Below are 25165 nucleotides of genomic sequence, written 5' to 3'. Positions count from 1 at the left end.
AAGACATGTAAGAAAAGGAGAACATTCAACCAAACAATTCAAAAGAGCTGATTTTTGGCAGAGACGGTCTCTGAGTGAATTTCCATTCTTTGGAAATCAGTAGTCCAGTCCCACCCCCTCTCCCTGTCTGACGAGGAGTGTGGGAAAGAGAGAAATTAGTAGAAAGAGCTGCATGTGTAGCAGTGTCCTCCGGTCTCAACCAGGTCTCAGCCATGAGATTATAGTCAGAATGAGTGACTATGGGGGTAATATAATCTGCATTGTTAACAGCAGATTGACAATTCCAGAGGCCCACAGAGAGAAAGAGTTGTGAAATAGAGGATACATGAATTGATCGAAGGTTGTGAGGGTTGCGCCTGCAGCGTACCTCCCGTGCTTTGCGAGTGTTAGTAACAACAGGAATTAGTAAACACATAATAAAAGTGCAAGGAAAACAATAATGAGTGCAGAGATAAAGTAAAATAATAAAGTAGAAGTACTCAAGTGCTTTGTCGGTGTCTTTGCTCTGTGGAGTCGAGCACACACAAGCACTTACAGTAACCAAGGAAACAGTGGTAAACTTTCTAGTACCATACACAGATAGCTGAAAACAAGTTTAAATGTCCTACAACCACACACAACCAACTGAAAACAAGTCTAAGTGTTCTCTAACCAAACAGCAACTGAAAACAAGTCTAAATGTACTTAAACTGTGTTGCTCTCGATGCTAAAGTGCTTCTCCTTGTTGCAGAAACTTCAGTAGTTTGAGAAGCAACAAGTCATAATTCTGCACTGTAAAATCTTCATTTGATTAAATAGTTAAATAGTGATGTGTGTGTGTGTGTGTGTGTGTGTGAACCTGATTTTAGAAGCAAAACCGCTGAAACCCTCGTCAGAATCTCAAAGCAGAAAATAGAAAGAGGAGACGCGATGACGAGGAATTGTGTGTTAGTGATGGAGAAAACTCAACGTGTGATGCAGCTTTAACTCTACTGTCTGTGTATTTGTGTCTTGTGATGATCAAACTTTACACTGAGGTGTCGTTATTGTTAATTTATAACAGTGAACCAATCTTGCAGAGCATTTATTAATCCTAGTTAATAAATCCTAATGAATGAATCAGTCATCAGACATTTACTGAAGCGTTATTTATCCACAGTTGTGCTCGTGAACATCAGTTAATGCACTGAGAGTCAACAAGAACTAACAGAGAACAACTTTATTCTCATCAACTAACATTAACAGATCAATAAATACTGGAATAAATGTGTTTTTATTGTGGTTCAAGTCAAATAATGAATAATACAAAGATCAGAAGAGCAAAAACAAATGTCACACTTCATTTCTCCTTTATTTATTGACCTGCTGGATTTCTCTACAGTTGATTCAATATTTGACAAAGATTCAGACAAGATTCAGACATTTCCATGTTCATCATCACATTCTAACATCAGCAGTGGATTTGACATTGACTTTTATTATTTGTGCTCAAACAACAGAGAAACAATGAAAAATATAAATCTGTAGACAAGAATGAGCTGATCTGAACACATCAGGATCCTGGAGGACACTTAATAAAGATCAATGATGTGACAAATGAAGACTGAGAAACACACACACACACACACACACACACACACACACACACACACACACACACACACACACACACACACACACACACACACACACACACACAGAAGAGACTCCATATCATCTCACTGCTGCTGACTGCTCCTGCAGAGGATTGTGGGTAAATCTCTTGTCAGTCTTCAGCTCAGTTTCACTGATGATCCAGAACACACAGTAAACCCAGGCCAGAGCGGCTCAGTGAATGTGGTCTGGACTGAGTGGATGAGGCTCATTGTGTCTCTATAGATGTTGTAGAAGATCAGAGTTCCTGCACTGTGATCCACAAACACCCCTATTCTACTGCTGAGCGGAGTTACTGGGAGATCAGTGTGTGTGTTATTGTGTCTGAATGAGAAACTGGAGGAAGAGCAGATCAAACTCCAGGACTGAGCATTATATCCAAACACACACTCATAACCTGCTCCCTTCCTGCTGATGCTCTTATATGACACTGATATACACACAGCATAATCTCCAATCCAGTCAGTCTCCCAGTAACAGCGTCCACACACACTCTCTCTGCACAACACCTGAAGACAATAATCAAATCTGTCTGGATGATCAGGATACGGCTGATTCTCCCACACACTCTTCACCTCTCTGTTCTCCTCAGACAGAATGAGACGAGTGTGTGCTGTGTTTGGATCCAGTGTGAGGAAACAGACATCTTAACACAAGAACACACACATTTATAACCACAGCTGTGTGTGTGTGTGTGTGTGTGTGTGTGTGTGTGTGTGTGTGTATGTGTGAGAGAGAGGGTGTCTGTTCATGTGTGTGTGAGAGTGTGCATGTGTGAGAGAGCGACAGAGAGAGGGAGTGTGTGTGTGTGTGTGAGAGAGAGAAGGAAGCGTGTGTGTGTGTGAGAGAGAGAGAGAGGGAGAGCACGTGTGTGTGTGAGAGAGCGACAGAGAGAGAGGTAGTGTGTGTGTGAGAGAGAGAGAAGGAAGCGTGTGTGTGAGAGAGAGAGAGAGAGAGCACGTGTGTGTGTGTGTTGAGCGTGTGTCTGAGTGTGTGCATGTCTGATTGTGTTTGTGTTGAGTGAGTGTCTGATTGTGTGTGTGTGTGTGTGTGTGTGTGTGTGAGAGAAAGAGAGAGAGAGCATGTGTGTGTGTGTGTGTAAGAGAGAGAGAGAGAGCATGTGTGTGTGTGTGTGTGTGCGCATGTGTTCACTGCTGTGTGTGTATGTGTGAGAGTGAGCATGTGTGAGTGTGTGTGCGCGAGAGTGTGTGTGTGTATGTATGTGTGTGTAGTCGTACATTTGCGTAGTCCTGCTGTAATCATTGTCTCTCCTCCATGATCCAGACTGTAAACACACACAGATTGTCCTTCAGTCAGTAAACAAACATCAGCTTATAACACACACACACACACACGCACACACACGCACACACAGAATGATTGTGGTCAAACATCAGTCATTATGCAGATTCAGTACAATAAGACATGTGGAGTGTCTGCTGAATGCTGGATTGTGATTGGCTGATCAACAACAGATGATATCAGTGCATTAATAACTGCAGTAAAACAACATGAGTGTGTGTGGAGCTGTCAAATCAGCTTCTGAATGACACACAGAGCTTTTAGATCAGATGTGGACACAGAAAACAAAATCTAAACACAGAAACAGACAGATATAAAGACTGAAGGATTCATTCAATGATGCATTGACAAAAGCGCAGCACAATAATAAAGCAGAATTCAGTGTTAAATGACTTGAAATATGATGTGGATTTTCATCTTTTATTTTCACAACAACAGTTAATGGTCACTATTGAAGCTGATAGTGTGTGTGTTATACTTTATATCTTGAAAATGCAGATATATAAATGCTTTTTAAGCTTTTAGAAAACTATATTTTTCTCAGTTTTTTGTAATAAATGTAACATTTTTCATGAATCCTTCCTGCATTTAAGTGTGTATAAAACACAAACAGATGATTAAGAAAATAGATTAAACCTTTTTATTGTTGTCTGAAAGTGGGGTGGTTCTTTAGTTTAATATATAATATGGTCAGATATTCCTAGCCAAAATTATTCTAAAAAAATCACTGTCAGGAAAGAGGTAAGAGCATTCAGTGTTTCGACATTGACAGAATCTGATGTTGTCAAGCTTATGTTTCCTCTTTAATATTAAGAGACTCACATTACCTTTAGTAGGCTACAATATTGTCCCTCATTGACAGTAATAATAAGCATCCTTTCAGCAAAGCCTCATAATTCAGTTAGTCTGATGCAGGATACACTGATCTGAGGCCAGTTTTACTTATTAAAACACTCTGAACTCACTGTGAGTGAGATGGAGAAAATGAAAGCACACAAGCACCGAGGTAAAATCAGATGCTCAAGACATCACCCCTATAATAATGACTTGTGTTTTAATGGAGCAGTTTTATGACAGAGGTTTGTAATATAACAGCAGAGCATTCATTACATCCTTATTTAATGAATACTACTCTGCTACTCTGGTAAGGTCATACAGAAGATACAGCTTGAAGCGTAGAACAATCACTTCTATGAAGAGCAAGTCATTCACTATTAATTCATGTAAAGGGGGGGGGCACATTAATTCTTTATTCATTTTGATAAATCACTTTATTTTGCAAAAGACCTTTTCAGTTTGGCCGACTGTAATACAAGTTCTAATGGTAACTCCTTGTATACAGCACAGCCTACGTCTAGCCTCATATAGAGCCATAATGCATTTATACAGATTATTATAAACTGAAGCTCCTCTTATTCTGAACAGATATCTTTATTTTCTGTAATAGTTGTGAATATTTATCTGGTAATTCTGCAGCTCATAGATCCTGCTCCACTGACAGAAGCTGCCTTTTTATTTTTCACAGGATTATAATGAATGCGCACCAGTACAGAGCAGCTTTCACCACACAATAGGACTCAGAGGAGATCAGAGGAGTATTGCACAAGTAGATTTAAGAAAGCCAGGATTTCAGAAAAAGTGCAGCTTGAGTTTAGGAACCACCGGTCAGTTTTCACTCACTTTGGGAAGCGCTGGTCAAGTAAGGCAAGGCAAGTGTATTTATATAGCACATTTCATAAACAGTGGCAATTCAAAGTGCTTTACATAAACAAGAATTAAAAAGATAAGTATAAAAAAATAAAAAAGAACAAACAATAAAAATGATTAAAAACAGATTAAAATGTGTTAAAACAGGTTATAAAAGAATGAAAAAGAAGAGAAAAACATAATAGTGCAATCTGTGGGACGTAGCACAGTGCTCATTCAGTAAAGGTGACTAATGCCTAATCTTGATGTGAATGTGCCTAATGTTGGAGCACATCTGATCATTTCTGGAAGCTGATTCCAGCACCGAGGGGCGTAGTAGCTGAAAGCCGATTCACCCTGCTTTGACTGAACTCTTGGAATTTCTAGTTTATATGAACCTAAAGATCTGAGTGATCTGTTAGGTTTGTATTCAGTGAGCATATCTGTAATGTATTGAGGTCCTAGGCCATTTAGTGATTTATAGACCAGTAATAATACTTTAAACTCTATTCTGAATGTAACTGGGAGCCAGTGTAAAGACCTGAGGACAGGTGTGATGTGCTCTGATGTTCTGGTTCTGGTCAGAATTCTGGCCGCAGCGTTCTGGATGAGCTGCAACTGTCTGACTGTCTTTTTGGGAAGGCCAGTGAGGAGTCCATTACAGTAATCCACCCTGCTGCTGATAAAACCATGAACACGTTTCTCTAAGTCTTCACTGAAAACAAAGCATCTGATTCCTGCATGTGAAATGATGCTGATTTACTGAATGATTTAACATGACTATGGAAACTCAGATCTGACTCCAGAGTCACACCAAGATTCCTGACCTTATTTTTTGTTGTTTGACCTTTAGTGCCAAGGTACACATTCACCCTGAGATGCTCATCTCTGTTCCCAAACGCAATTCAATTCAATTCAATTCACCTTTATTTGTATAGCGCTTATACAATGTAGATTGTGTCAAAGCAGCTTCACATAAAAGGTCACAGTAAATAGGAACAGTGTAGTTCAGTTTGTAGTGTTTAAGTTCAGTTCAGTTTAGCTCAGTTCAGTGTGGTTTAATAATCACTACTGAGAGTCCAAATACTGAAGAGCAAATCCAACGATGCGATGCAATGACTTCAGTTTTCTCTTTGTTTAACTGAAGAAAGTTTTGGCACATCCAACTATTCAGTTCATCAATGCATTGGCAGAGGGTGTCAATGGGGCTGTGGTTATTAAGCAGTAAGGCTAGGCAGATCTGAGTGTCATCAGCATAGCTCACTATTTCTCATTATTTGGCTCAGAGGGAGCATATAAAGGTTGAACAGCAGAGTTGCCGGAATCGAGCCTTGTGGGACTCCACGTGTCATGGGTGTCCACCTCCACCTATGGTCACCTATACTGACATGGTAACCTCTCCCTTCAAGGTAAGATCTGAACCATTTGAGGACCGTCCCAGACAGCCCAACCCAATTTTCTAGCCTATCCAGAAGTATGCCGTGATCGACAGTGTCAAATGCGGCACTGAGATCGAGCAGTACCAGCACTGTTAGTTTGTCTGAATCTGTATTTAGGCGGATATCATTGATTATCTTTATAAGAGCGCTCTCTGTACTGTGATGTGGTCTGAAACCAGATTGAAAATTGTCTAAACACCCCTTGAAGTTTAAGGACTTGTTAACCTGGTTAAAAACAGCTTTTTCAATGATTTTGCCAATGAAAGGGAGATTTGAGATGGGCCTGTAATTGCTCAATATGGTGTTATCCAGGTTGCTCTTTTTCAAGAGGGGTTTAACAACTGCAGTTTTAAGTGAGTTAGGAAAAATCCCTGAGAGAAGTGAAGCATTTACCACTTTTAGAAGATCCATTTCTAAACAGGTAAACACCGTTTTAAAGAATGATGTGGGGAGTGTGTCAAGACTGCAGGTTGATGTTTTCATAACTTGCACGAAGTAAACACTACAAAGAACATAAAAGTGTGCTAAAACATCAGCTTGAAGGCCTTACACACACACACATTGCTGACATGATACTGTACAGCTCTTTAGCAGAAATGTAAGGAAGAAGTTTCACTGCTCAACTAAAATGCTGAAACTGTAGTGTTATTATGAGATATAATATCACGGTTAATATAAGGACTGTCCCAGTGCATTGAAATATTTTACCAAGTTTGGATTCATATCTGGAGACTAGAAGAGGAGTGAAGTAGGCTACAGAGTTTCTGTTTTCAAAATAAATCTTCAAGACTATTACAAAAAATGTTAAAGAATGAGAATTGTTTCAGTGTAATAATAATCTGGCATTACACATTGCTGCATGCAGTCTATGTTGTATAAAACAAATTGCCATTAGAACTTTAGTTTTGTAGTAGGCCAAACTGAAGAATTATTTTACAAAAACAGTAAATTAAAATAAATCTGATTTATGAAAGCTCATTAAAAAAACTCCCTTCACATTAATTTATACTATTAATTCATACAAGCTGTATCTTCTGTCTGTCCTCACCCCATAAACTGAAGATCAGAAAAGAGCTTTCTAGTGTCTTTTTAAAGCCATTCAGTGGAAAAGCACAAGGCCAGTGATGCTCCACATACTTGAGTTTGTCCAGTGTGTAGTTTGGATCCTCCAGTTGTCCAGAGAGCAGCTTGACTCCTGAATCTCCTGGATGATTGTAGCTCAGATCCAGCTCTCTCAGGTGTGAGGGGTTTGAAGTCAGAGCTGAAGACAGAAAACCACAGCCTTCCTCTGTCACCATACAGCCAGACAATCTACAAACACAGCAATAGTCCACATTAAACAGTTGGACAATCACACATCTCTTTGTGTTGTGAAGATGCTGACTGCTGTTTCTGCTCATGTCAACAGCAGTGATGAACACACACATCCTGATTAGCTCTCCTTATTGATCAAGCCCTCACATAAGCAAACACACTCACACACTCAACAAGGACTCAACATCATCTGTTTAACTGTACAGAGCAAAGACATTGTTCATAATACATCACATCAACCTGTAAAGTCTGCTGTGAGGAATAACACATCTAGTAAGGACATCTAGTAATGTAACAAGTAATGTAATGTTTAACGAGTAATGTAATGTAATGTAATAAAGTAACGTGTAATTGAAAATGAGCTGACTTTCATTATTTTGATCTATTTTATATTGTGGACTGTGTTGTAAACACAAACTCATTCTCTTAGGCTGCTTTCACACCTATAGATCGATTATTTTGTTCTGAAACAGGGATTAAAATTGTTACAATGTTTGTTGTTCTTCTCTGTGTGGTTCACTTTCACACAGTAAAGTTTCTAAATAGACTTTCAAGAGTTCACACTTAGATATTGTTTGACAACTGTTAGCAGGTTTGGCATGCTGTCCCGGGAGAGAACCCTGAGCTCGGAGATAGGTGAGCCCAGGGCTCCCGCCTGGTCCATAGAGCATATGCGGGGAGTACGAGATCAGGGGGTTCTCGAGAGCTCCCCGTGGTAAGAGGTAGAAAGGAGGAGGAGATGGGGTGGATGGGGGGTTTCTTCGGAAAACGAAGATACTGTAAGAGAGTAGTTCTAGCTAGGCTACTTATAGTGAGTTGGGGTTAATCTGATTGGCTAACTAGTGAATGTAGATGAGTGGCCAGCTGCAGTCAATCATATCACGTGCTCCTCTCGAAATTAGTTTGAAAACTTCACTTCAAGAGTTCACACTTAGATATTGTTTGACAACTGTTAGCAGGTTTGGCATGCTGTCCCAGGAGAGAACCCTGAGCTCGGAGATAGGTGAGCCCAGGGCTCCCGCCTGGTCCATAGAGCATATGCGGGGAGTACGAGATCAGGTGGTTCTCGAGAGCTCCCCAAATGCAGGAGACTCGGGACAGCAGCCGTGTATTCGAAGAAACTCCCCAAAAGGCTTGGAAGGCTATATCCGGCTGCTGGATATATTGGTTTTTCAGAAGGAAAGGAAAAGGGGGCTCCTGTGGGAGCAAAGGATGATACGGACTCCTGCGGGAGCCCGAGCAGGGTTGGCATGGGCTATGAATACTCCTGAGGGAGTAGATTCAGGAAGACCCCTGCGGGGGTTAGAGCCATGGGATGGACAGGAATCCTGCTGGGGTAGTTAAAAATGGGGAAGGGGAATTGAGGACTTCAGCTGGATAAGGGGGGGGGTGAAGGGGGCTGGGGTGGGGCAGGGACTCCAAAGGAGTGGATTGCTCAAGGAACACTCCTTGCGGAGATATAGCTGGGAGGTGGCAGCGCTATATATAAATATATATGTATATATGAAAATATATAGATATATAAATATATAATGGGGTAATCTAGTGCCTTGGGGGGGGGGGGGGGGGGGCGATTTTTGGACTCCTGCGGGAGTCGAAGCTCCTGGGCACTCCTGCGGGAGATAGAGCTGTATGTGCCATCTCCAGCTGGAGTCGGGAAGAGGAAGGGCAGGTGAAGGCCCCAGCTGAAGGGTGAATGGCAGTTGGGCGATGACCCCTGCGGGGGTCGATGCTCGGGACCACTCCTGCGGGAGTTAGAGCTTGAGGGTGACGGCACTATATATAAATGTATATTTATATGCGTGGGTGCATATATATATACATATATATAAATGAATTAAAATAAATGAAAGGTAAATGTGTAAAATAAATGTATAAAAAAATAAAATAAGCTAGGGCCGGGGAGGGTCGGTGACGTGACTCATGCTCGTGTCACAGCTCGGGGTTGGTTGAGCTATTTTGGCCAGCTCCAGTAGGAGTCGGGAGAGATGAGGGGGAGGTGAAGACTCCTGCTGGAGGGTGACGGGCAGAATTGGTGCTCTGGGGGTGTTCCTGCGGGAACAGAGCGTGATGGTGGCAGCGCTATATATAAATTAATATTTATATGCGTGGGTGCATATAGATATTAATTTATATAAATAAAATCAAACAGAGAGAAAAATAAAGGCAATATTATATGTCATTGTTAAATGACTTATAATATGTAAAAGCTAGGGCTGGGGGAGGGGCTGTGAGATGATTCCTGCGGGAACCAAAGCTCGGGGTAACACTCCTGCGGGAGTCAGAGCCATGGGGGGGGCAGGGTCCTACAGAAGTCAGGTAAAGGTGGAGGGGTGGTGAAGACTTCTGTGGCTGCGGCCAGGGGGGGCGGAGGTGACAGGGGGGGCCTGGGCGGGAAAAACTCCTGCTGGAGTTAGGTGAGTGAATAGGGAGAGAAAGCTGAGTGCGACTCAGAGCCAGAAGGAAGAAAGCAGGGTTAGGTGGCTGGGTCGTGCCCGCGCCCTTGGGTGGCTGAGTAGCTCCTCCGCCCTCTGGGAGCCGGGATGGCTGTGTCTTGTCTTATCCCTGGATTAGGCTCGTGCCTTTGGCCGCTAGGTTTAAGGTGTCTGCTGGTGAGGGTCCTTTGGGCTTCCTTTAGATGGCTGTGGCTGAGTCTAATGTAAGATTTGAAGGTATCGGAAGACCACCTTCCTATTGTTTGTATGTGTTGTTGAGATAGCCCTTTATGTGCAACTGTGGTGGCGGCTCCAAATCTGACTGGAGTATGAATCTGGTGGGAAGCCTGAATGGTGGAGGACTGCTTTAATGTGTTTTGAAACCAAGGCGTGTCACTGGATGGTGTGTGAAAAAGGTGGGCTGGGGGACTTAAGCTTAGCATTTCCTATAGTGCATGTATGCTAGGAGTGTTTGGAATGGCTTGTGGGGGAGGGAATATTGAATATGTAGATGCATTGTCCTTTTCTGGATTGATCTGTTTATCATGATTGATAGTTTCCTCGTCAATCAAAGTTAGATCTGTGATGGTGGGGTGGATGTTGGGATCAAATTTGATGTTACTGTAATTTCACAACATCTGAGAAACTCGAAAAAAAAAAAAAAACAAGAATAAACATTGCATCTAGAGTGTGGTCTGTATGCAAGGATAGGTATCCTTCTGTGTGGAAATGCGTTGGAGCGTATGTAGGGCGAGATGGGCAGTCTGATGTCTGGGAGGGTGGGATGCCTTTAATAAGAAGGCCGGTTTGTGAATTAGCAATAGAATCATAGTTTGTGTGAATGCAAGTATGAGATGAATAGACTGATTGTTTGCGGGGGCGAACGGGAATGAAGTGTTATGTGGGGAATAAAATGTTTGGATGTGTTTTGTAGTGAGGAACTATTAAGATATTCTGGGGTTACTTCCTAAAATATATTTATAGGTGTTGATGCAAATCATGTATGTGGGAATGTCATCTTCAAAGGAGGGATGAGGTCAGGTGCGGCTCTGCTTCTGGTACCAGTTTCTAGAAACAAAAGCAAGAAAGGGAATCAGCAATTTCCTTATATAATTAGGAACATGTACAACAGTTATAAATTAATTAAAAGTTTTTTTTTTTTTTTTTTTCCTTTGAAGTCCAAATGAAGAGATGGAGAAGCAGCCTTTAAGCATGATAATGATAACGCCTTTTGTTAGTGCAGTGGACAGCGGCTTCATTGTAACGGTAAATGAGAATTTTGGAGGCGGACTATTAATTTCTCCGCGATATGGTCCGTTGGTAGCGCGTCGGCAGTCCTGATAACATCCCTCTAAGCCTAGGCCGGGGGCGGCGTCTGTGTATTTAAGATATGTACTGAGGATGAAATTGGATCGTTTATAAATGAGTGGGCAGCAATTCCAGCGCTTAGGAAGGAAAGCATAAGCTGGTCGCACGCCTTAAGCGCTGTTCGGTGACGTGCTGCATTGCGCCATGCATTTAGAATTCAAAACATATGTTCTATCAGGGTGCGCGTCGGGGGCTGTCCGCAGTGCTTAGTCACAATTCAGGACTCTTTGTATTCTGCCGCGCCACGGAGCGCTATGTAAATAGTTTAGTTTAAATGACATATGAATTTGCGTGTCTGGTGTACATTAGCCTTCTCCCTGTCATGTGCGCACCCCGTCGCCGCGTTGAGCGGTGCCTCCGGTGCGCGACGCCCTTCAGACCGAGTTGATATGGCCGAGATCGGACATATTCTCATCTAATCCGGGGACTGATGCTACGAGTTGGAGGTGCGTGACGAAAAGGTGTCCCTGCAGGATAATGCGCGTGTGAGTTTTGATGTCCTAAGATAGACAGTTTGTGCTTAGCACAATCTTTTCTCTTCAAGAATATAGAAGGGAACTAAATTTCAGTCGATTTATTTAGGTATGCATGTATGCAATTCTGCGAATCCAAATTGATGCTTAGGAATTTTATAGCAGTGCTTGAGCCGGAGGTTCTTCCACGATGGAAATGTCAATATTAGAAAGACTTGTCACTTTCTTATATCTTCAGATATATTATATCTTCAGAACTTATATCTCTGTCGCTAAGAGATACGTGTAAACGTCTAGTAGATGAACTACGTGCGAACGCCGTAGTTATTGGCGAGAATCCCGCAAATAGTTCTGAAGTATAAATGTGGTTACTTCTGCGTCCGAATGTTAGACAGACTGCAAAGTAGAATTGTGATGCCTGATTAATGCCAGAAATCGGAGATACCAGAGATCAGGAATAACTTAAAAGGCGGGGGTGATGTCGACTGCGAAGCTTTGCAGCAGACTAGATTAATTAAATACCACACCACAAACCAAGAAATCTCTTTAGGGCATCTTCGTTCGGCGTGATGAATAATGCTGAAAAAGGCGGAATTATAAGATGAAAGATCCGTTATTAGACGTTTTTAGAAACGTTCTAATGCCCATTTCAGTAGGCTAATGTAAATGTGCTTGACGAAGCAGCAAGAATGAGGGCATCGAACATGAATTTATTGTCGATCTCTTTTTCTATAATAGCTCTGTGATTTCTGGTTCAGCATTGGTGGAGGGCTGGGAAGGGAGTGCCAAGATACCGGGCTTGGATCCGTTATACAGACCTGGAATGAGAAATTCAGAAAAATTAGGTCAGGGTGCAAACGTAAATCAGTATAAAGATTAAAAATGTTGACAAGTAATTTGTTTTCTTTAGACTTGGCTGACGGCGTGCCTGTCGCCGCAGTAGTAGCAAGTGTGAGAGGAAGGAGAGCTGGGTTTAGAGTGGTAATGATTGCTGGAAGAGGAGGGCTGGAGTTTGCACTGGATTGGGGAGCTGCAGGCTAGAAGAGTTGCGTTATTGTCCGGGAGATTCCGAGATTGCTTTAGGGCTTTCTCTGGTGGCCCGGGGTGGCGCAGTGTTTGTAGGCTGTAGTACGTAGTGTTTAGGGAGCGTAGCAGGAGCGTGTGGTTGTAGTGTCCTAGGGGGGCGGAGTCAGCGAAGACGTGGATTCGTAAGGTCTTTTCGGGTATATTGCAGTAGTATGGAATTTGTGGTTCCGGCGTCTATAAGTTTGGAGGAGTTCTGTGACTGTCGTTTGTTGGATACGAGAGACGTATGATGACGCTGGAGAAGGTACGTGGCGGTTTGAAGTAGCGGGAGATGAGGATTGTATAAAACATTGTGCTCTGGCTGGAGTAGCTAGGCCTTTGGCCTCTTACTGGAGCCTCAGTCTCGGGCAGACTTCCAGGCTGAGCTGGGTGTTGTTGAGATGGGGCTGATGTTTCAGGGAGCGCGGAGCTTTCTTTCTTTCTTGCCCGTTGCTGCGCTGTTGTGATCTCCGCCGCCTCCGTTGTTGTTTTCGTTGTAGTTGACGACGATATTATGATGATGATGATGATGATTGAAAATAGTAGGAGGTTGGTTTGTCCGTGAGTAGCTTTCGGAAGAGCTGGAGCGGACTTGTCGTTAGTTTCTTCGGAAAATGAAGATACTGTAAGAGAGTAGTTCTAGCTAGGCTACTTATAGTGAGTTGGGGTTAATCTGATTGGCTAACTAGTGAATGTAGATGAGTGGCCAGCTGCAGTCAATCATATCACGTGCTCCTCTCGAAATTAGTTTGAAAACTTCACAAAATAGTTTTTTTTTTAAAAAAAAAGGTCACGTGCGAGTAAACTCTCCTTACACTGGTCAGAGTTTCAGAAAGTCCCACAGATTATGCTCAGCTGTCATACGTCCTTATTTTAATTTATGAAGATGAGCGCCTTGTTTCAGTTTTCAAGGATTGTAAAAATCGATTTATTTAATTAATATTCAATCAACCAAGAATGATGCATTATAAACTTAAATTATAGAGAAAAATAAAGCAAGACTGGACTCAGATCATGGAGCAGATCAATGTTGATGTTTCTATTGAAGTGTCAGTGCAGAAATGAACAAAACAACAGGCCAGCACGCTCAACCAATGGTTTTGTTTCATAGGTGAAACAGCATACAGTGTATTGCTGAACTCAATTGGGACCAATGTCCAAGTTCCGGTCTGAATCTTAACAAGTCAGACAAAATTCTTCAGTTAGATAATAAGAGTGTCATGTGACTTTTATATGATTTTAAGAAACTGCAGAATGCACAAATATCAGAGCAGGTCAAAACTTCACCAGGACACAAAACCCCTCAGACTCCAGAGGGTTAACTTTGTCTTCACCAATGTTATTTCTTTATTTTATTGTTACTTATTTTTTGACAGAATTGGCTAAATATTTGACAAATCCTTAAATATACCTTTCCAATAAACTAATTCAAATACAAAAAAAAATTCATATAAACATATGAAATATGAATACAGAATTTAGAGGCAATTCATTTAAATGGTCTTTAATTACACTGATTCCTTTAACTGTTAGTCATCGTTGGTACATTAGAAAAAGAAAAGCTTTAATTTGAAAATTCACATTTTGCAATTTACTCAGTAATGCTTTCAAACACATTTGCCTATACGCATACGTTTGTATAGACATGACTAAAATCACACCCCTATATTTTTGTTTATTCTTCTGCCAATACACTAAGTTGGGAAAAGGGCTTTCATATTTGTAAACCCAATTTTTAACTATCTTTTTGTTGTTGCTGTTGAGTGGAAAAGCATTTACCTCAGTATCTCCAGCTTACAATTTTCTCCTAAAACTCTTAAACTCTTCAGTCCATCAGAGACCTTCTTCACTCCTGAATCCTGCAGGTCATTGTTACTCAGGTCCAGCTCTCTCAGGACACAGTTTGAGGATTGTAGAGCTGAAGACAAACTCTCACAGGACTGAGCAGTGAGATTACACATGACCAATCTTAAAAAGAAGAACAGATTACATAAACAGTGGGATTTTTAGTCATTCATCTAATGTAAAAAATAAAATAAAATAAAAAAATTAAAATCAATCAATCAGGTGCTTAAACTCAGACCTCAGTGTCTCCAGTTTACAGTGTTGACTATTCAGTCCATCAGAGAGAAGCTTCACTCCTGAATCCTGCAGGTCATTGTTACTCAGCTCCAGCTCTCTCAGGATACAGTTTGAGGATTGTAGAGCTGAAGACAAACTCGCACAGCACTGAACAGTAAGATTACACATGGCCAATCTGAGAAAGAACACAGATTAGATTAACATTCTGATTTTTAGTAATTTATCTGATGAAAAGAGAAAAAAAAGAAACAAATGAATAAAGTAGATGCTTGAACTCAGACCTCAGTGTCTCCAGTTTACAGTTTGGACCCTTCAGTCCATCAGAGAGAAGCTTCACTCCTGAATCCTGCAGGTCATTGTTACTCAGCTCCAGCTCTCTCAGGACACAGTTTGAGGATTGTAGAGCGGAAGACAAACTCTCACAGGACTGAGCACTGAGATTACACATGACCAATCTGAGAAAGAGCACACATTACTTTAATGTGATCTGTGTGATGTAACAAAACAAAAAACCAATCAATCAATCAATAAATTAAATAATCGATCAGGTATTTAAACTCAGACCTCAGTGTCTCCAGTTTACAGTGTTGACTCTTCAGTCCATCAGAGAGAAGCTTCACTCCTGAATCCTGCAGGTCATTGTTACTCAGGTCCAGCTCTCTCAGGACACAGTTTGAGGATTGTAGAGCTGTAGACAAATGCTTACAGGACTGAACAGTGAGATTACAGCTCTGTAGTCTGTGTAGAGGACAAACACAATATTTATGTGATCATCTGGGGCCTCATATATTAACAATGCGTACTCACAAAAACTAATAAAGGCACAATTTTTTTGTGTGGTTTTGTCCATTGGCAACTCTTAGAGGCAATGAAGTGAAGTTGCAAACAATAAAATATGAACTGTAACAACCACCATGTGAGAAACATAGAAATTAATTAGTAGTTGATAAAATATTAGACACTATGGCAACATGTTTTATAGGATTATCAAATCATTTATACTATTTAATAATAAAAAAGTGTGTGCAAATGCAATCTACTGCAAAAGCAACATTAAATATTTGAAACTTATTAAATAGATGATGTGCAATAGTGTTTTAATGCGAATGTTGACATTTGTATGGTGCTTTTTTCAAATGCTATATTCCAAAATGCTTATTAAATTGATTATAGATATAACGTAAAAATTGTTGAAATGAAATGAATTATTTAGATGAATTTAATAATCTATAAATTAGCTGATAGATTGGTCAATATAATAATAGTTGTTAGTGGCAGCACTAGTGTGCTTGTAATTATTGAACTCCCTATGAGGAGTTGACAACTTCAAGACAAAAGGATTTCTTTGGCTTCTCTAAATTTCCCCAATGGCTGTAAAGTTTCTCATCCTGGGTGCAACAGAAACACTGAACACAGGTCTCTGTGGCTGTTCTAAATAAAGTCTAAATAAAGTTAACCATGATTTTGAGTCTGCTCATTTATTTTTTAGTCTAATTAATAAAGGCAACTCTCTCTGCTCAAAGGGCTCATCAACAATAAAATGTTACCTTTTTCTTTGCTGATTGCTTTTGCTGGAGATTTCATTAACATAATGAAATGTTTTTATTCAAGGAAAGAGATAGGGTAGGGTATTGTGCTCATACATGTGCATTTAGTTTCAGAGATGCGAAGTAACGAAGAGCAATTCTTTGTTACTGTACAAGTAGATTTTTCTGGTATGAGTACTTTACTCCACTATTTATTTTTAACTAAACAACCATTATTGGAAGGCAGGGGAAGATGTTTTTTTTCTTTCTTTTTTAGGTTTTTATCTATAATAATAATAATAATAATAATAATAATAATAAAAAGAATATGGTCCTAAGATGAAAGAGAAAAAAAACAACATGACAAAGTTAACAACAATAATTTCTGTAGCATCTTTAAAAGTTGCATCGTAAGGCACTTTACAAAATCTAATGAAAATGAGATACAACTATAATAAAACTATTGAAAAATAATTCAATTCATCGTAAAGATGCAAATAAAAACCTCTTGCTTTTTGTTTGTATGTGTTTGTTTCTAAAGATTCCTCCACACCAGTTATAAGGACTGCCTTCCCTGTAATCTTGCCTGCAGCTCCTCAGCTTATCCAGCCATGTCCACCATTTTATTTCTCTCTGGTACAGCAGTTTCAATCTTCTCTAGTACATCTGATTCAGTGATCTCAAGCACAGCAGTTTCCACACTAAATCTTTTAGTTCATCACCTGTCATGGCTGCTAATCCTTACTACCTTCCCTAGATGACTGCCTGACCAGAGTCATTTCACAAGATGGCTGCCATGCTCTTATGGTGGCCACATAAGACTCTCCAGCTGTTGTGGATCTCAAGCCACAGTCCTCGGATTTTGCAGATGCCACTTCAGTGGTGTTTTGGCTGTTTTATCCTATTCCACATGACCTGCCATGGTTTACTGTACAGTAGTCCCTGTCTTGCTTTAAGCTTCTTTGTGTCCACTTGTCCTGTCAGTTTCCCCCTCACCATCTGTCCTGTACTCTGTCAGTTTCATTAACCAGCCCCTCATCTTTCTCCCTTGTTCACTGTAGCCCCTCCAGCTTTCTGAATCACTGCTGTCAATTTCTCCCAAAAACATACTAAATAATGTGACCACAGTACACCTAATAGTCCACCCCAGATGCCTCCGAGCCTAAAGAAGTCGACGGTGCTTCTGGACACTGTTAATATAGGGCACCAAAGTAGTCCTGAGCCCATGTGCTGATATGGCTTATAGATAAATGAGGATTCTTGATGCAGTGCCACCTGAGGGATTGCAGATCACGGTTGTTCAGCTTAGGCTTGCGTCCTTGTCCTTTACGCACTGAAACTCCTCCAGATTTCTTTTAATGATGTTCTGCACTGTTGAAGGTGAAATATCCACATGTCTTCCTCCCTTTCTCTGAAGAACATTGTTTTTAAACATTTCAATCATTCTCTCTCGTATTTGTTGGTAAACTGGCGATCCTCGGCCCATCTTTGCTCCTAAAGATAACTTCTTAGATGAACTGGATGTTCTTCTCTCATCTTTTTCTGATTATGACACTCCCTTGTTGGTGCTAGGTGACTTCAACATCCACATTGAAAGACTTCAAGCTGCTGACTTCCAGACTCTGCTTGCATCTTTCGACCTCAAAAGAGCACCTACTTCTGCTACTCACAAATCAGGTAATCAACTAGACCTTATTTACACTCGACATTGCCTCGCTGATCAAACACTAGTAACTCCACTACAAACATCGGATCATTTCCTTCTCTCTCTCAACATCCACATTACTCCTGAGCCGCCACACACTCCAACTCTAGTTGCCTTTCGCAGAAACCTACGCTCTCTCTCACCCAATAGACTATCCACCATTGTTTCTAACTCTCTTCCTCCATCTTGCAAACTCTCTGCACTTGATACGAACAGTGCCACTGATACACTCTGCTCCACGCTAACATCATGTCTAGACAGACTATGCCCTCTTACATCCAGACCAACCCGGGAAAATCCTCCTGCACCCTGGCTCTCTGATGTTCTCCGTGAACATCGCTCAAAACTTCGGGCTGCTGAGAGAAGTTGGCGAAAAACTAAAAATCCTGAACAGCTCATAGCATACCAAACTCTTCTGTCTTCTTTCTCGACTGAGGTTACTTCTGCAAAGCAGACATACTTCCGTCAGAAAGTCAACAGTGCCACCAATCCTCGCTTGCTTTTTAAAACATTTTCCTCCCTCCTCTATCCTCCTCCTCCACCCGCATCCTCCACACTCACTACTGATGACTTTGCTACATTCTTTTGCACCAAAACTGCAAAAATCAGTGCTCAATTTGCTGCACCTACAACAAACACTCAAGATACACCACCAACACCACACACACTCACCTCTTTCTCCCAGCTCTCTGAGTCTGAGGTGTCCAATCTCGTGCTATCAAGCCATGCAACCACCTGTCCGCTAGATCCCATTCCCTCTCATCTCCTGCAAGCCATTTCTCCTGCAGTCATACCAACACTGACTCACATAATTAACACATCTCTTGACTCTGGTCTATTCCCTACTTCATTTAAGCAGGCTAGGGTAACCCCACTGCTAAAGAAACCCAACCTGGATCAAACGCTACTTGAAAACTACCGACCGGTATCCCTGCTTCCATTCATGGCCAAGATTTTGGAGAAAGTACTGTTCAATCAAGTCCTAGACTTTCTTACTCAAAACAACCTCATGGACAACAAGCAATCTGGCTTTAAGAAAGGCCACTCAACTGAGACTGCCCTGCTCTCGGTCGTGGAGGATCTCAGACTGGCTAAAGCAGACTCTAAATCATCTGTCCTCATCTTGCTGGATTTATCAGCTGCTTTTGACACTGTAAACCACCAGATCCTGCTATCTACGCTTGAGTCACTGGGCGTCGCAGGCACTGTTATTCAATGGTTCCGTTCCTACCTCTCGGACAGGTCATTCAGGGTGTCGTGGAGGGGAGAGGTGTCCAACCTACAGCATCTAAACACTGGGGTACCTTAGGGCTCTGTGCTTGGGCCACTTCTCTTTTCTATCTACACGGCATCTTTAGGAACAGTCATCCAGAAACATGGTTTTTCCTACCACTGCTATGCTGATGACACCCAGCTATACCTCTCTTTTCACCCTGATGATCCCTCGGTTCCAGCTCGCATTTCAGCCTGCCTGTCAGACATTTCACTCTGGATGAAAGATCATCATCTCCAGCTTAACCTCATGAAAACGGAAATGCTTGAAGTTTCTGCCAACCCGACTCTTCACCATAACTTTTCAATCCAGATGGATGGAGCAACCATCACTGCATCCAAAATGGTAAAAAGCCTTGGAGTTACGATTGATGACCAACTGAACTTCTCTGACCACATTTCTAGAACTGCTCGATCTTGCAGATTCGCACTCTACAACATCAGAAAGGTCCGACCCTTCCTATCTGAACATACTGCTCAACTCATTGTTCAAGCCCTTGTCCTCTCCAAACTGGACTATTGCAACTCTCTGCTAGCCGGGCTACCAGCTAGTTCTATCAAACCTCTTCAGCTGCTTCAGAACGCAGCAGCACGAGTGGTCTTTAATGAACCCAAAAGAGCACATGTCACTCCGCTACTCACCCGTTTGCACTGGCTGCCAGTTGCTGCCCGCATCAAATTCAAAGCTCTGATGTTTGCTTACAAAGTGACCTCTAGCTGTGCTCCTTCGTATCTGCTCTCACTTCTGCAGATATATGTGCCCTCCAGAAACTTGCGTTCTGTGAATGAACGTCGCCTTATTGTTCCATCCCAAAGAGGGAAGAAATCACTTTCCCGAACTCTCACATTCAATCTGCCCAGTTGGTGGAATGAACTCCCTAACTACATCAGAACAGCAGAGTCACTTGCTGTCTTCAAGAAACGACTAAAAACGCAACTGTTTAGTCTCCACTTTACTTCCTAATCTGCAACTGCCTCTCTGGCTATACCACTGTGCCCTCTCTCTCTCTCTCTCTCTCTCTCTCTCTCTCTCAAAAAAAAAAAAAATATATATATTTTCTACTTATGTTTTTGCTTCTTAGACTTTACACACCTGAAACTTGTCTATAGCGCTTGTTCACTGCTGCTCTTATAGTTGTGTAAATTTGCTTCCTTGTTCTCATTTGTAAGTCGCTTTGGATAAAAGCGTCTGCTAAATGACTAAATGTAAATGTAAATGTAAAGGACTAGATCTTTCTTGGATGCTGCTTTTTTCAATCATAATTACAATCACCTGTTGACATCACCTGTTTCACATCACATCATTATTATTACTAGGCCTAAACTGCTCCTGTCCCAACATGTTTAAAAGGCCATTTTAATGTTTAGTTATAAAATTATAATTAATATAATAATTAAACATTAAAACTGCACTTGGATCCACCTCTTTCATTGTTTGTCTGCTTGCACGATTCATAAAAATTAACTCAATTTTCACACACAAAAAGGACAACACATACAAATTCACAAGTCGGTTATAAAATGGTTCTCAATGAGAGAGGATGACAATAGATGATCTGCATTTCTCAAATTCATCTACTATATTTCAGAGAAGCTGAATACATGGTTAGAAATCTGTACTGTTCAAATATGCTTTTGCCTCACCAGCAACATCAGTGTTTGAAGACAATGTAGGTTAATGGCTTATTTGCTTTTTTAGGGATAGTTCACTAAAATATTTACTCACCCTCAAATGGTTACAAACAATTATGCGCTTTGTTATTGTTGAACACCAAAGTTTTTTTAAAGATGAAAAACATTAGTCATTGACCTCTATAGAAAAGAAAAACAAATGCTATGCAAGTCAATAGCTACTGGGTTTCAGCTTTCTTTAAAATATATTTTATGCTCAACAGTAGAAATAAACTTTTAGAAAGATTTATAACCCCTTGAGGGTGAGTAAAAAAGAAAATAGACAGTTTTGGGTAAACTATGCCTTGAACAACCACTGCCAATGGATTAATCTCAATATTATTAAAAACAATCTAAAACATTAAATAATAAACAATTAAACAATTATCACAGTATTTTAAAGTGTCCACAACATAAATATTGTGCATATTTAAATTTTATTTATTTTATTATATTTTTTTATGTTACAGCCTTAATCCAAAGTGGATTAAACTTATTGATTTCCTCAACATTCTACACACAATACCCTATAAATACAAAGTGGAAAAAGAGTTTTTAAAATTGTTGCAAATTTATTTAAAATAAAAAAAGCTGAAAAAAAAAATGTGGAAAAATGAAGCGTTATCAATACTTTCTGGATGTACTTTCTGCACTGTTGAAGGTGAAATATCCACATGTCTTCCTCCCTTTCTCTGAAGAACATTGTTTTTAAACATTTCAATCATTCTCTCTCGTATTTGTTGGTAAACTGGCGATCCTCGGCCCATCTTTGCTCCAGTACATTGTATTATTTAATTTTAAAAAATGTCTATTCCTTGAATGGAAAAAGGACTTAGACTTACTGAGCTCTTTTGGAGGATTTGATGACTGCTGATAGTCTGATGAGACACTCGTCTGATCACTAGTCTTCCACATAGGAGCAGTTTGAGAACAAAAAGCTAAAAAATGTCTGAAATACAATATCTGAACAGTGGCTTTAGGTGTGGGAACATGAGTATCTCATCAAGCATGTTTTTGTGTTTAAAAGAGGTATAACAGACTTCTCAACATAGATGTCTCTTCAAACACAGCTTGCCTAAAATAAGGCTAAATTTGGAATCTTGAATGAATGTGAAGTCTGTGTAATCTGTGTATTTGATGTCTAGTCTAGTCTTCGACTATTGTTAGATGTTTATTAGATTTTTACTGACAGCATAAATTGTATTTGTATGGACATCTATTAAACACAAAATTGCTTTGTTGGATGTGTGGAATAATTGACTTCAGTCTGTTGAATTAAGATGCGGTCACGCTACAGTTTGAGCATGTGAAATTCTGTCATACAGTGCTGTGATCAGGGGCTGGATTAAGTCAAGTGATGCATTTTCGCAGGTCAGAGTTCACCAAGCTTGAACTTTTCGATGCAGCGATCTGCGAAACTTGCCACATAAGCTTGCGTTACCAGTCTGACTCATTCGCGTGCGGATGAATAGAAGTCTATGGGGAGAAAAGTGCAGTGTGACCACAGCTTTATTGTGCACACTAGAGCTGTAACGACAACTCTACGAGCATCACAGGTGTGCACTATTTTCAAATAATTGAAAGAACTGGAGTCATTGGCTGTTTCTCAATATGCGTTCTTCAGCGGTCTTGCGTCCTCATGTTCTCATGTAACGTCATCATCAACTGCCAAAGTTCAGTTCCAATACTCAAGACCGCAAGAACAGAGGACACGTGAAACTTCCCGGATGTACTCTTGATATCAAGGACGCACCGATGCAGACTTGAGCACCGAACTTGATCTAGAAGTCTCAGAAGTCATTGCGACTGGAGGTGGGAAGCGCAGAATTTTATTTAGATTTATTATTAAAGTTCAGAGATATCACTTATTTACTTCAGGAGTTTCCCTGAATGAAACAGTGAATATAAACATTACCATAAACATCTTAATAAAGGAATAAACACATTAAGGGTGTTTATTTGCTGAAATTCGTATTAAAATCTGGTTTATTTGTATTGTGCAACGCATATTTATAATGTTTTTAAGCATAGCATATATTTTGAAAAGGGGAAAACAATAAATTGTTGTATGAATGTTGTGATGTTTCAATAATTTTCCATTTAAAACGTATGAAGGTCACGTGACCATCAGGAAGAACGCAGCATCTCATTTCTCACAGGACATGTTCTCTGTTCTTGCGCTCTCCCGAGTTCGTTCTTCTGAGGACACCTGGCAAGACCGCTCTCCACAAGAACGCAAGTCCGTTCTCTGCATTCTTGGAATTGAGAAACAGCCATTTAGTCCTTAAACAAATTCATCTTATTTCTTAAAAGTAAGTAAATGAAAAATAACAATGAAAATTAAATGTGTTGCTGACACAGGACCTTTTTAAATTACCATTTTGACTGTAATAATATAAATCAATGAGTTTTTCCCACCTGGAAGATCCACTGGAGATTGTCTGTGAAGCTCTTGTGTCTCCTGTGAGTCTCGTCTCCTGAATCTGGTAACTCATATTCATCACTGTTAACAGATAAAACTACTGTAATTATACATTTAGAGGCAAACAATACAGTTATATCTTACAAACACTGAAAATAATAAATGTGCTTATTATACGGAGACAGTTGGGACAGTGGACAGATTTGTTATTTGAGTAATCTGTTACAAAGTAAATTTAGCTGAGAAATTACACACAAACGTCATTATTGTGTTAAGCATTTAAAAGACTTTACAGAAAGTAACTTCAGATAGAAATATTTTAGAAAGAAATAATTTGATTTAGTTTTTCATAACACAAACATTTAAGCAACAATACAATGAAATACAATGCAGCTATAATTTATTTCTAAAAGCTTCATCTGTCTTTAAAAATATTAACAAAACAGTTTTGGTTATAAACATCTTCAAGACATCTTTTAGGTTCCACTAATGGAACGTCATGAAGATAAGGTAATTATGACAGAATTTTTAAAGGTTAAAAACACATTTTAAAAAATGTAATTCACATGGAAATATGAAATTAATGTTTGAAACAGTTCATGTGTGAGCAATAATGTAAAACACAAAATACCTTCGAGCAGATGATGGTGTTTTCTCTGTGAGGTCTGGTGCACGACCCATTGACCTATCACTCTTTATAGACACAGAGCTGGACACACATGATGCTGATCTCACACTGAAGTCACAAACACACCAGAGGAAAAAACTGCAGAAGAAACTCCTTTAAAGGTGTAAACTGGATTTAAAATGTAATTTAAATAAAATGAAATTTTAATTATATAAAAATTAATGAAATTATTTGATTAATTATTTGATTATTTTATTAATTCATTTAATTTAAATTAATTAATGTAATTAGATTAATGTAAATTAAAGGTGTAGTCAGCCCTGCTTCTCTCACATGCTAAAAATCCACACAAAAGCTAAAACGCTTTATGAACCTTTTGCCAGCAATGAATGTTTGCGCTTGACAACAGGTTTTGATCGTTGGTTTCATTTATAATATGGTATAAAGTGTGCAGTGAGTGTTTTTTCAGCCTTAAAACATCTATAATAACTGTACAAAATAAAGCTGACTACTTCACAAATTTCGCCTATTGTGAGTAATTTTTAGAAGGTAACTCCTGCGATTAACGAAGGACCACTGTATCATATCAAAGTTAGAAAATCCAGTTTCACAACAACATTAAACTGTATACATATAAATTATCTGCATTAACATGTAAGCATGTTTCAGTGATGGGTTGCTGCTGGAAGGGCATTCGCTGCGTTAAAACATGTTGGATAAGTTGGCGGTTATTCCGTTGTGGCGACCCCTGATTAATAAAGCAACTAAAGCCAAAAAGAAAATAAATGAATGAACATGTAAGCATTAGTGAGATGTACCAGTATTTTGGCCTTAGACATGGCCATGACAAAGGTGACATCTATCAAAAAATTTTGGTTGCCCGCTTACTCTCATTTTCCCCTAAATTTTGTACACTGTTAACAGTTACTAACATTTACAAAGTAGTTATCTACATTTACCATAAAACTGGTCAATCTTTGAAATTGTTCATGTGTTAATTATTCATCTGAAGTTAATTTTGTTTGATAATTTTTTTATTTCACATTTGATTTTAGAGATTGAATTGATGAACTTGCAGTTCAATCTGTAATATAATATAATGTAAAATAGATATTTTAAGAAATTTTATTCTTCTTTTGCATTCA

At 39.9% G+C, this 25165-nt stretch overlaps 1 protein-coding gene across 1 annotated transcript; it reads right to left on the bottom strand.

Annotated features, from left to right (window-relative positions):
• Positions 1-1330: 1330 nt before the first annotated feature.
• Positions 1331-24073, bottom strand: LOC130222680 (NACHT, LRR and PYD domains-containing protein 12-like). The gene is made up of 6 exons (XM_056455209.1): positions 24024-24073; positions 14798-14971; positions 14494-14682; positions 7197-7370; positions 2871-2917; positions 1331-2275 (listed from the first exon to the last, which is right to left on the bottom strand). The coding sequence occupies exons 1-6, from the start codon at positions 24071-24073 to the stop codon at positions 1752-1754; spliced, it is 1158 nt and encodes a 385-aa protein (XP_056311184.1). The 3' UTR covers positions 1331-1751.
• Positions 24074-25165: the final 1092 nt, after the last annotated feature.

Source organism: Danio aesculapii, chromosome 4, assembly GCF_903798145.1.
Source record: "Danio aesculapii chromosome 4, fDanAes4.1, whole genome shotgun sequence".
Taxonomy (NCBI): Eukaryota; Metazoa; Chordata; class Actinopteri; order Cypriniformes; family Danionidae; genus Danio; species Danio aesculapii.
Note: the sequence above shows the minus strand (reverse complement) of the source record. Positions and strands in the feature narration are given on the sequence as shown.

Coding starts and splice junctions, on each gene's coding strand:
- LOC130222680 (XM_056455209.1), bottom strand. CDS start 24,073: ATGGGTCGTGCACCAGACCTCACAGAGAAAACACCATCATCTGCTCGA. Junction 2,918..7,196: donor TACACACTGGACAAACTCAA/GTATGTGGAGCA, acceptor GTGTGTTTACAG/TCTGGATCATGGAGGAGAGA. Junction 2,276..2,870: donor TACAGCAGGACTACGCAAAT/GTACGACTACAC, acceptor TGTGTTAAGATG/TCTGTTTCCTCACACTGGAT.